Genomic DNA, 12,200 nt, shown 5'->3' with positions numbered 1-12,200 from the left:
CGCGAGTACGTCACGCTGAGGCACACCGGCATCAAGGTGCTGGACGAGACCTTCAAGCCGGCCGGCGCCCCCCTCAGGGAGGCCACGGACCTGCGGGAGGAGGCTCAGGTGAGGGCGGGGGCGGGCGGGGGCGATGATGACATGTGACAAGTGTCGGAAAGGGAGACTTGATAGACTTTACTCAACTGCTTTAGGGCCACGCCCCCCAGCTGTACATCATTACATCATCACATCATGCCTGAATCAGACACTGTTTTAAAATAAAATACGACCTTTTTCCATTTTTTTTAACCGAACGACACTGGTCCTAACAGGCCAAGGCTCTGGATTGTGATTTTTGTTGCAGATTATAATTCTTTAGCTCCTAATCTTTCCAAAAAGGTGCTTTATTAGTATGTGGGTTGTCGTTAAAGCTCTGAACCAAACAGTTTGAACAACTCCAGGAGACATTTTTGGGGGATCTTGCTCATAGCATGCTGGATGTTCATAGTTACGATCAAAACATCTTCTGAAAGTGATTTTTTCTCAACGAAAATCAGAAAGAAATCATTATCATCAAGTATTAGAACTTATTTGGGGTTCATACGACTACTTGAACACGGGGAACAAAAGGTCCAGAAGGTTTTTAGCCCCCATTTTTGGGGGGCTCTGGGGCGCATAATTAATACATGTTTGCGGTTTTTTTTCTCGTTCGATTAATTTGCTAATATTAACTGGTAAAAACAAATAAAAGTGGTGTAATTTTTTCTGGAGCAATCACCTCGTGTGGAAGAGACAATATTGTGTCACATGACGTAGGATCCGTAGTCGTCTGCGTGTCGCCAACTTTTCAAAACTTTTTTTCAAATAGGTGTTGCGACGGTTGTAAATTCGCATTCACAGACGAGTATTTCACAATTTCGGGTCAAGCCCCTCCGCCCCTACGTGTGTGTAAAGGCTTTAGCTCCTCATTGTTTTGAGCCACGCTCGCGGTTTCATGTGCTAAGACTTTAAAACCATCGCCTGCCACTGTGGCGCCTCCTCCGACGAGCCGCAAACTTGATATTTCCAACGCTCAAGGTTAACTGTAGAGGTGTCCAGTCAATTTTTATTTTAAATTTTGCCCAATTACAATGTGCACACCCTCTGTCCTCAAACTCTCACTTCAGATAGGGCCCAATTCACCACATTAAACAAGGAAAACCATGAAGTAGATCTCATGAGGAGCAACAGAGGAGGGTTTCATCTCCCAGGACGAAGCAATATGGCTCCAGGAGGACATTGGGCAACTTCTTCTATCACCGAGCGTCGATAGAAGAGCTGATAAGACGTAAAATGTGTCCGGGGGGCGGCTTCTCCGGACACGTCAGCCACGTTCAGATAGTTTCAAATGAAGCAAAAAGACAAAAGCGTGACGTATGAATCTGTTTCACGCTCCAAAAAGGAGAGGAAGTGCAGGAAAACGAAGGTTTCTGGTGAGTTCAGTGAGAGTCTGAGCTGCCACAGACGATGTACTTAAAGTCTGTGAATGAGCTGTTTGCACAAACTGTACTGGCGAGACTGGATAATCCACACGGCACTTATTTTCTTGCGGAATATTTTGTCGAGATGAACTTAAAGGAACTGTTTCAGCGAGGATTTTGTGGATTAACCAGAATAACCAGGACATTGTTCCCGAGAGGAGTAGTTTCAACATATATAAGCACATGCATACAACTTTCTCTGGTACTTTATGTTAAATTGACTGAAATGCCAAAGTTGTGAAGAAGACGGTGCTGAAATCAGACTTCTCCGTTGGCTGAAGGGAGGAAAGGGAAGGAGAGAAGGAGAGGAGCCGGTGACAAAAGAAGTAAGAAGAGTGGAGGAGGATTATAAAGCTTCTATAAATATCAGCAAAAATAGAACCTGGTCGCTCAGCACCCACCAGTTTATCGCTGAATGCAAACGAGTGTGGGCGATGTGACGAGAATCCTCTCTCTCCGCGCGTCTATATCTGTTTTTAGAGACACATATTACGATATAAGCGCAGACTTTATAGCCCAAAATGCGTGGACGCGGCCGCACCTTTCGGTTTTAACGCGACAACTCCTCAAAACCAGCTCCACGGATTACTTGGTTACCCCCGAATGCGGTGACCTCAATCCCATCCAGCACCTCTTTGGGATGAATAAGGAAGGCCGACCGCGAGCGCGTCACGCAGCGTCTCCTCCTCCTCCTCCTCCTCCTCCTCTTCCTCCTCGCTTGTTCCTTTCCAACATTTCCCCTCAACGGTTGAGCGGCCTCCTCTGTACGGGCGGTAAAGCAACACCTCCGGCTCTGCTATCGGGAGATAAGTCCTTCATCGTCTCATCCCGCCCAATCAATGTGTCAGACACACACACACACACACACACACACACACACACACACACACACACACACACACACACACACACACACACACACACACACACGGTCCTACACACAAACACATTCACAAAACTGCTTTTAATCTGCTTCCCTTTCACTTGAACTCTCCTCCTCTCTGTCCCCTTGTCTCCCTGCCATGAAGTCCAGCTGTGGGCTCATCTGCCACAGTCAGTTATTATTCATCATGCTTCTATTGCTGTGTGTCAGACACACACACACACACACACACACACACACACACACACACACACACACACACACACACACACACACACACACACAAGCGCAGACACTCACTTCCACACAGGTGGGGCGTGATAATCGCTGGTCTAGTTGGGGCTCTGCCAGGTGGAACATTGCATTCTAGTTGCAAGTATTTTTTTTTTTTTTTTACAGAAATCACATGGCAATATATTTTAAGCAGATTGACACAACACTATTATTTCAGCACATGTGCATCCTGACACACCTGCAACAGATGAAATGTTTTTTTTCTGTTCCACATTCATGCCATATTGTCTTTTTTCTCTTTTTTTGGCCAAATGCGCTTAAGCTAAGACTGATTTCGCTGGATTAAAAGCAGCCATATTGATTTAATTCTCAAGAGAGACAGCAGATGACAAGGGGCAGTTTGTGTGTGTGTGTGTGTGTGTGTGTGTGTGTGTGTGTGTGTGTGTGTTGTGTCACCCAGTTTAATCTAACAGCAGGAAATGTACATCTGATCTGATGCCATTTTCCTCCTCCTCGTTTCTCTCTCCCTCTCTTTTTTTTCTTCCATCTCCAGAGCGCCACGGCCGGCTTCAAAGAGCAGTGTGGGCTCCCCACGGTGGCCAAACTGAAGCAGTGCATCCAGAGCCTGACCACCAGGCTGCAGAGCCCCGAGGGCACCATGGGGGCCACCATGGTGCTGAAGGACGGCTACCCGTGTCTGGAGCCGCTGGTCAACCTCGCCGAGCCCACGCGCAAACTGCTCGCCGCCTACGACACGGTGAGCGAAGGCTAACAAGCCTCTTCTTCCTCGCCCACGTTGCCACGTTGTTAAAGGGGGGAAATACCCAATAAATACAATGAAATACCCAATAAATACAATAAAATCAAATGATGTCACCAACTTAATGTGTTTGTTCACTCCTTCATAGCATAAGCTAACGTTACGCTATGAAGGAGCTCCACCGCTAAGCTAACGGAGGACTTGTGTGTCCTCGTGAACACGCTAACACTCATTTAGAGACTATTTATCTTTTTTAAGACCCGTAAAAGATTAAAAATTCCCCCACACGGCATATTTACTGACCTATTTTTGTCATAGAATTAACACCCGTAAAATACTAGTACATTTAAATACATTCGGCAGAAGTAAAAAGCTAACTTTAAGCTATAGAGGAGCTCCACCGCTAAGCTAACAGAGGACTTGTGTATGCGAGTGAGCATGCTAAGACTCAATTAGAGACTATTTATCTCTTTTAAGACCCGTAAAAGCTTCGAAATTCCCCAGAGGGCATATTTACTGACCTATTTTATATCATAGAATTAGCACTCGTAAAATACTAGTACATTTAGCTCTTAATATATTTCTTGCTAGTCGATGTTGGCAAGTCTAAGTGGCTAAGAAATCAATCCTTATAATTCAAAGGTTATTAAAATGGCCTGTGCTTACTTAACAACTGGTTTATTAACACAGTATGTTAACGAATGTGCTTAGTTCACTCACAAGTTGACTGTTTTGGTTTAGTTTAGTTCTGTTTCTCCAGTTTGGTTCAAATTTATTCCATCAGAATGTAAAAAATGGTGTTTTGGTAATTCCCAAAATTGGTAAAACTAAGGCAATAAATATGCAGAAAGCACTGAAGAGACATGCATGCAACAGTCACACAAACTCCTACGCACACACACACACACACACACTCTCTGCCAGCTGTGTCTCCTCATAAATCCCTCCCACCTGTTTTCGGCGCTCGGCTGTTACGCCTCCACGCACCTCGTCGCACACCTGGAGCGCCTCGCTCTGCGCTGCCGCGTGCTGTTCCTGCGCGTCAGCGGCGATAACGATGTTCAGTGCGTGAACGTGGAGCCAGAAGGTCAGCCAGCGCCATGACGCCATGACGCCACAGTCGAACATCACACCTCGTCTTCCAGCCTCTCGCGGAAAAGGCTTAGTCATCGCACTCACGCTCACTCGCCTCGCTGTCTCTCATCTCTCTCTTTTCTCCTCAACATCCTCCCTTTTCTTTGCACAGATTCTTCCAACTTCCAAAATCAAAACTCATCTTGTTGCATTTTCCTTTATGTAGTAGTTGAATTACAAATGTATTCTCTATCGGCTTGTTCCAACACTTAACTAAAGCAGTCACATTTCCATAATTTTCAGACATATTTGGTTGTTTTTTTCTCTCTTGGAGACCTCAATACTCCCCTGTATCATTTGAAATACAGATGTCTGTGTGTGTGTGTGTGTGTGTGTGTGTTGGAACAACGCTCTGAAAAAACGAGCGTCATTAAGTCAAACTCTCTGTCTGTGCAGATGGTCGCCGCCCAGAAGCAGCTGATTGAGAACGCCGACGCCGTTCAGGAGCGAGTCGCCCAGGTGCAGAGAGAAGGTAACGCCGAGCGGCGAGGACATTAGCGATAATGAACGGAGAGAAAGCAATTTTTTTGAAGCGCTGTCACGACTAAAAACAAAAGATGATATGCCCAAATACAAAAAGAAAATCTCTCCAGCTAAACATCAAACAGCTGAACACCCTTTTTTGACACCCTCAAAAGGGTTCGTCGGTGCGGGTTTCTAATTAGGCGCTCCCTTTTTTTGTGCATTTTAAAAAGAAAGCAACAACAAAACTGACATTTCTGTGTTCTACTCTGTTGTCTTTAATGCCTTTTTTATATTCACCTTGTTTATTGTACATATGTACGACGAGAGCAACGTGTAACCAGAGTTAAATTGCAAATTGCGTGTGCGCCAGTGGCGCTGTTAGCTCGCAGGCTAACAGCAAGCTAACAGCGAGCTATGCAGACCTGCTTTCCAGTTTCCATCGCACGTATCTCACAAGCAGCTAAGCTAACCATCCACAGGGAACATACTTCTTCTTCTTCTTCTGCAAGTTAAAGTGTTCTTCTTTCTACAAGTTAAAGTAGCGCAACTGACTTGACTCGGTGCATACAGCGCCACCTAAAGTACCGAAGTGTGTGGTGCAGGGTCTATAGCTGGCGTGACCGGCGTAGAGAGAGAAGACAGATAGAAGAGAGAGAGAGAGAAATAGAGAAAGACACACACATGGCCAGTAATGCTGATTCTGATAACATCGTTATGTGGCAGCAGTCGCAGTGATAAAAATATCTACGCGGTCAGACCGGCGTGTTATTAGAGCGTCTCGCTGTCTCGATACCTCCCGACCTTTTCGCTGTCGAGGTAAATGTCACGAGGAGCGTGCTTTTTGTGTGTGAATATGTAAATGAGTGTTTGACAACCGATCCATCAGGGCGGGTTGCTGACACTTGACATTCGGCGACAGACACAAAGACGCCTTTTTTTGCACCGACGGCTGAGGGTTGTAGTCCACCTGTAGACTGATGCAACTCTCCGCCTTGTCGTCGGGTCTCTGCAGGAATGGACTTCCACGAGGATCTCTCTCGGCTCGGGGAGAAGGAGGGACTGAAGGGACGCAAGCAGAGCAAAGCTGTGGAGAGTTTCACCTGGAACATCACTGTGCTCAAGGTACTCGTCAGGAAAACTCTGAATCTGTAGAATTCATTCAATAATTGTCTTTTTTTTCAGATGTTCCTTCTAAGTGTGGATACAGCGGTCATTCTGATATCTTAACGAAAGTTAAACTTTTGGACACCGTGCGTGAAAATCCTCCCGCGCCCATTTTAAGTCCCAGCATGCCCCATTCAGACAATCTTTTGGCATAAAATAAGTAGTTTTTTCCATTTTTGGAACCGAATGACACAGATTTTTGACTGAAGCTCCTTCCTAACAGGCCAAGACTTTGTTTTATTGAGATTTTTGTTGCAGATTCTGATTCTTTAGGTCCTAATATTTCCAAAAAGGTGTCTTCTTGACCGCTCCAGGAGGCATTTTTGGAGAATCAGGCTCATATTGTGCTGGATGTTCATAGTTACGATCAAAATATCTTTTAAAAGGGTTTTTTTTGGCAGAATTTTTTTTTTAAAAATTGCAGAAATAAACACAAGTATTGGAATTAATTTGGGGTTTGCTACGACGACTCAAACACAGGGGAAAATTGGTTGCAGCTGAGATGAGAGTGAATGTACGTCGCTTCAATAATAATGCAGCCTTTAAATCACATGACTGATATTTCTCTTGTCACTCACGTCCCAGGAAACGATCCCACGTCCTGCTTTTACTTTTAACTGCATGCGTGAGTGTAATGTGTGTCTCCCCCGTGCGCCGCAGGGTCAGAGCGATCTGCTCCGCGGCGCTAAGATGGACTCCCTGGATGCGCTGAGGCAGCTGGCTCTGGCCTGCGAAGCCTGCGGACTCACCTGCTCCTCTTCCTCCAACTCCTCCACCTTCTCCACCGCCGAGCTGCACTACTCCTCCCACCCTCTGCCGGGCCGCCGGGCCAGCACGCACGGCAACGGACGCATCTGACGAAGAGGGAGTGGACAGAGGAGGAAGGATGGAGGAGGAGGGGATGATGAAGAAGAGGAGATGTGAGAGCGAGAAAGAGTCATCATCCCTTCATGCAGTGAAGTATGTGTCGACTACACCCGAGACCGGAGCAGCGTATCTGTCGAAGCCTCGCCGTGACTCTCCACACGGGTTCTCTCCGACCTTTCAGCGGCTCCGTCCTCGCGATTCAATGTTGTTACTCGGCAGGTTTTTAGAGAGGAAATGATAGACGGAAGAATGCTCGGCGACGACGGAGCCCATGTTTGTGTTTGTGTTGGTAGAAGAAGGGCGGAGACGCGGAGCTTCAGCTCGAACCCTCTGGAAGGCAACACGCTTACCTGTGTGTGTGTGTGTGTGCGCGTGTGTGTTTGTTTACATGCTTACGACACTGACAGACAGGATGTGACCCACAAAAACACACAGGTGGAATGTAATGAATTTAAGTAGCCTGGATTTTTTAGGTGTGGGCTTTTTAAAAAGTAGTATTATGACACTTTGTTTCTGTAATTGAACTACAAAACAACACAAAGATTTTAAATCAAATTTGGATGATTAGATCTTGTATGGATTACTAAACTGGCCTCTCAGCCTCCCAGCACAGGGGCCACAAAGAGACACACAACTACAAAGAGATGCGAAACAGCTGCAAAGAGACTCTCAGCTGCTACGAAAAGAGGCAAAGTGACCACAAAGAGACTCTCTGACTTTAAAGTGGGCTTAACAACCACAAAATTACAACAAAGATGCACACAAAGCAACTACAAAGACCACACACACAAAAACACAACTATAAAAAGACCAAAAACTATTACGAAAAGGCACAAAATTACCAGAAAGAGATTAAAAAACCTCAGAGAGATTGCGTAACGACTCTCCCGTGCAGGAAAGGGGGCGTGGCCTCGCGGCTCACCGCCCGAAAAATCAAAAAACAAATGTCAGCTGTTTAAATTCCTCCAAAAAAGCTACCGGACAAAATGAGTCTCTGGATGAAAAACAGTTTATCTCACGAGGTTTGGGAGTTTCAGAGACGTGGAAAGTCTCCTTCATGTAAACATGTACTGCTTCATGGAGCCTCTTCTGTGTGTCCCGTCTGTTTAAAGGCCGGAAATAACTACACGGATAATAATAATAACTTTATTTATGTGGCGGCTTTTTCATAAACAGTTTACAAAGTGCATCGGCGGACAAAGCGAGGCACTAAAACGAAAAGAAGAGGCCCAACAAAAGGCAACGTGAGGTCAAACAGTACAACACATGAAACCAACGGATACAATAAGAACATCAGACGAAATAACACGATTAAAAACAGCAACACAATGAAGCGTTAAGGCAGTAAAAAGAGAAAGACAGTCTGTAAAAACTGTGTTTTATTCTTATTTTACAGTATCTGAGGACTTAAAATCCCCACGCACAAACGTTTCCTCATCGAGCTGCTCCACTGATGCATTGTGGGTAAAGAAACCAGCAAGCAGAAACGCACACTCGGGCTCTCGTTGTTCTTTTTTTCCCGAAAAGAGTCGGCTGGCTGAAACGAGAGGAGAGCGGCTGCAGCGGAGACGAGAGGCCGTAATCGGATACTGCAGTCTGTGTGTGTGTGTGTGTGTGTGTGTGTTTGTGTGTGTGTGTGTGTAACGGATTCCTGCAGCATTGATGAAGTACACTGTATCCATGTAGCAATAATTCTTACGGTACGTTACAAGCGGCTGTGTGCCGACTGAAGGATTGAAGACAGTAAAACTAACTTTACAGCTCAGTGATGCTCATAAATGTGTGTAAAAAAACTAAAATAACTAAAAAAAAGAACAAAAGGTGTCCAGCAGGTGCTACTGATGTTGTGTTTACCTGCGAGTGACGGCGTTCCTCTTCGGCCTTTTGAGTGTAAACCGCGTGTTTCTTAAGTCATGCAGGAGGAAACCCGCTCCTTTAATTCAGCTTTTTGTACTCGTACTCTTGTATTTTGTAACGCTGCGTAACCCACAGGAGTTTGTAACAGATTATAATCTATTCCCCGGGGAAGGATCTTAACGCTTCTTGGTTCCCAAGGATTAACATGTTGGAGATATATATATATATTTAAAAAAGGAGTTTTGTGAAGATCGATTGAGTAAAATAAAAGTAGAGCAGGTGTGTTTTAAAACAATTGTGTTAAATAAAAAGTACTCACAATCTCGGGGCTTGGGAACAAATGTGCGTCCGCTTCGCCCCCGCAAAAAAAAAGCTTGAACGAAGCGGACGCGAGTGAACTTTTTCTGCGTAGAAGACACGGTGAATGTTTTTAATTCTGCCCTTTGGGACGGGGGGAAGGGAGGCGGGAGGATCCCGGCTGAGCGCCGTAGCGTCTGGTGCGAGGGACGAGTGTGTGTCCCTTCATCTACACCTTTTTCCCTCCATGCCGATGCCGCTGCTCCACCGGCTACGACTTACTGAGGCACAGGAGGAGGTCGACCCACTCATTATTACTTTCTTCCATTTTTCGCGGGGAGAAGCTTTTTAAAAAGAAGACGACATGTAGTGAAGAGAGAGCCAAGGTTGAAGGGAGGAGGAAGAGGAGGAGGAGGATGCTGATGTTGGATTCACGGGTGCTCGGCACACCTGCAGAGCGCCGTGAGCGATAGACGGAGTGGCAGCACCTGTTGTTTCCGGCTATTTATAACAGTCTGACTCACCGGAGGCCTCGGGGTGTGTGTGCCTCTTCGCTGGCGCGCTCACGTCTGTCAGGATACCACGGTGCCCTAATTCCTGGCCTGACGGGTGCAAACAGGTTCCTCCCCCCCCATGCACACACACACACACACACACACACACACACACACACACGCAGACACACAATCATTGCCAAACCGTTTTGCCATGTTTCCTGTCAAATGCACCGAAGCAGGCGACGTTTTACGTGTGTGTGTTTGTGTTTGTGTGTGTGTGTGTGTGTGCTAGACCTTTCACAGGGTCCTCTCTTAGGGATCTGCTTACCTGCCAGGTGGATCTCTCCGCATCAATGATGCATCGGCTCCAGTAAAACAAACCGCAGTATTAGCTTTCTGTGCTCCGGCCCGCTCAGGACGCGAGGTCGGAGGGCGAGCCGGGCGACGGGACACGGGGGGGAAGATGGACGCCGCGAGGGTTTAACTTTTGTGCAGGTGAACGTGAGGGGTCGGGTGTCGGTCTTTCCTCGCTCCGCTTGTTAAACTTCGTTCTCACAATAATTCATGAGGCGCGAGCTGTCGACGAGCAACATTACTGATGACTGAAGAAAAAACAAAATGGCCGCTCGTGGTTTTAATGGAGACCTTTGCAGCGCGTCAACACACGAGTCACTAATTTGTCGCTCCAAAAGGCACATACCAGTGTTTCCGCATTATTTAACCTACTTATTTTTAACCATTTTGATTCCACATCCTGTTTCATCTGAACAATAAACACATGCGATGTGCTTTCTTCCCCCGTTGGTCGCCGTTAACGTCGTTAGAGTCGGCGTGCAGAGACTCGCTTCAAGCTAATTCACGCCAGCGAGCGTCGAGCATCGAGCCCGGGTTCATTAAATGCTAAACTATCACATTGTGGCGATGCAAATGAAGGCAATTTTGTGATACGCACGGCCGTGCAATATAAAAGACGGCACCGGACTGACAACACACGTCTCACAGGCTACTTTTGTGACCCGGGAGCGTGACGTTCAGCGAGTTTCACACCAAAGTTCTGATATAATAGATGCATTAGTCTTCAGTAAGGCAAGCAGACACTATATATGATCTTTACAATATATATAATCTGCAGAAACACCGGTATGATCCTCTGGACGTGTGTTCCCATCCCCTCATACGTCACTTACCTGATGCTACGTTTACCTCCGCTCACTTCAGTGCTTTACTACGATGTTCACTATCGTGTTTTCTTTCTGACCCCATGACCCCTGTCTCTGTTTGACCCTGCGTGTCTTAACCCGGCTCTCTCTGTGCTCTTCTGTGTGCGTGTGTGTGTGAGTGCGTGTGCGTGTGCGTGTGTGTGTGATGCTAATACCTGTCTTTGCAGACCAGTGCTCAAATAGTGCTTTACATTCATTTGAATAATCAAAACGAGCTGTTTATACCTGCCATATAGTGACGTGGACCAAGTTGTGTGTGTGTGTGTGTGTGTGTGTGTGTGTGTGTGTGTGTAAAAGGTATTTTAGGGTGTGTGTGTAAAAGGTATTTTAGGTTCTTTAGTACCTGTGCCGACCCGTTTTAATCCAGTGTTGTTCCCTGTTCTTACAGTCACTGTATGTTTTATTTTTCTTTTGTAAAATAGAAGGACGAAAAAAAAAATATTTATTGAAGTGTGTTTTAATTAAGAGACATAAATAAATATAATTAATTAAATGGACCTTGCTTTTATTTTGAAAAGCTACTGTGTTTTCTATCTGACAAGTAATCTAAAATAACAAGAGTATGTATCCCAGACTTAATAAAGTGATTTTTTTTCCTGAACAAATCCTCTTGTGGCACTCTTTATTGTTCACTCTTTATTGTTCACTCCTTATTGTTCACTCTTTATTGTTCACTCTTTATTGTTCACTCTTTATTGTTCACTCTTTATTGTTCACTCTTTATTGTTCACTCTATTGTTCACTCTTTATTGTTCACTCTATTGTTCACTCTTTATTGTTCACTCTTTGTTGTTCACTCTTTGTTGTTCACTCTTTGTTGTTCACTCTTTATTGTTCACTCTTTATTGTTCATTGTTTTATTCTTTGTTTATGTCTCTCTGACGCTGTTCTGGTATGTGATCTCTCTCCTGTGTGTTTGCAGTACAACTACAATATATATATACTACGTTTATGAATAAGTTAAACTTATTGTTGTCTTTTTTACATTTTTACTGGCAGCCTTTTAGGCTTTTTCCCAAAAAAGCTAAAAAAAAATTAAAAAACACCTCTCAGTACAAAACAATACTTTATTATTACTAGTATTATTTACAACACAAGTAATACAACACGACACAGTTCAACTGCATCACAAACATCCTCAAATTATGAAATTTGAATCCTCTCTTTCAAACATAATCTTCATGAAGGATTTATTGCGTAATCCACCTGGATTGAGAAGGAAACAATGAACCTTTTACAGCACGACATTAATCTGAGAGCTGAACTCGTTGCACACATTTAAATGTGTGCACACAAAACACATTTCACACATTAATTGAT

General features: G+C 45.0%; 1 protein-coding gene across 1 annotated transcript in view; it reads left to right on the top strand.

Moving 5' to 3' along the window:
- The window catches only part of plcl1 (phospholipase C like 1), a 68,388-nt gene extending 56,912 nt beyond the window's left edge, over positions 1–11,476 (top strand). Inside the window, exons 8-12 of the mRNA XM_068572110.1 lie at positions 1–108; positions 3,173–3,376; positions 4,910–4,985; positions 5,991–6,100; positions 6,803–11,476. The exon at positions 1–108 is cut by the window's left edge and continues 255 nt beyond it. Coding sequence (XP_068428211.1) covers positions 1–108; positions 3,173–3,376; positions 4,910–4,985; positions 5,991–6,100; positions 6,803–7,000 — 696 coding nt within the window. The 3' untranslated portion in view covers positions 7,001–11,476. The remainder of the gene's footprint in view (positions 109–3,172; positions 3,377–4,909; positions 4,986–5,990; positions 6,101–6,802) is intronic.
- The last annotated feature ends 724 nt before the right edge of the window (positions 11,477–12,200 follow it).

This window comes from Clinocottus analis, unplaced genomic scaffold (assembly GCF_023055335.1).
Source record: "Clinocottus analis isolate CAN_PGR_092001 unplaced genomic scaffold, fCliAna1.0.p SCAF_12, whole genome shotgun sequence".
Classification (NCBI taxonomy): domain Eukaryota; kingdom Metazoa; phylum Chordata; class Actinopteri; order Perciformes; family Cottidae; genus Clinocottus; species Clinocottus analis.
Note: the sequence above shows the minus strand (reverse complement) of the source record. Positions and strands in the feature narration are given on the sequence as shown.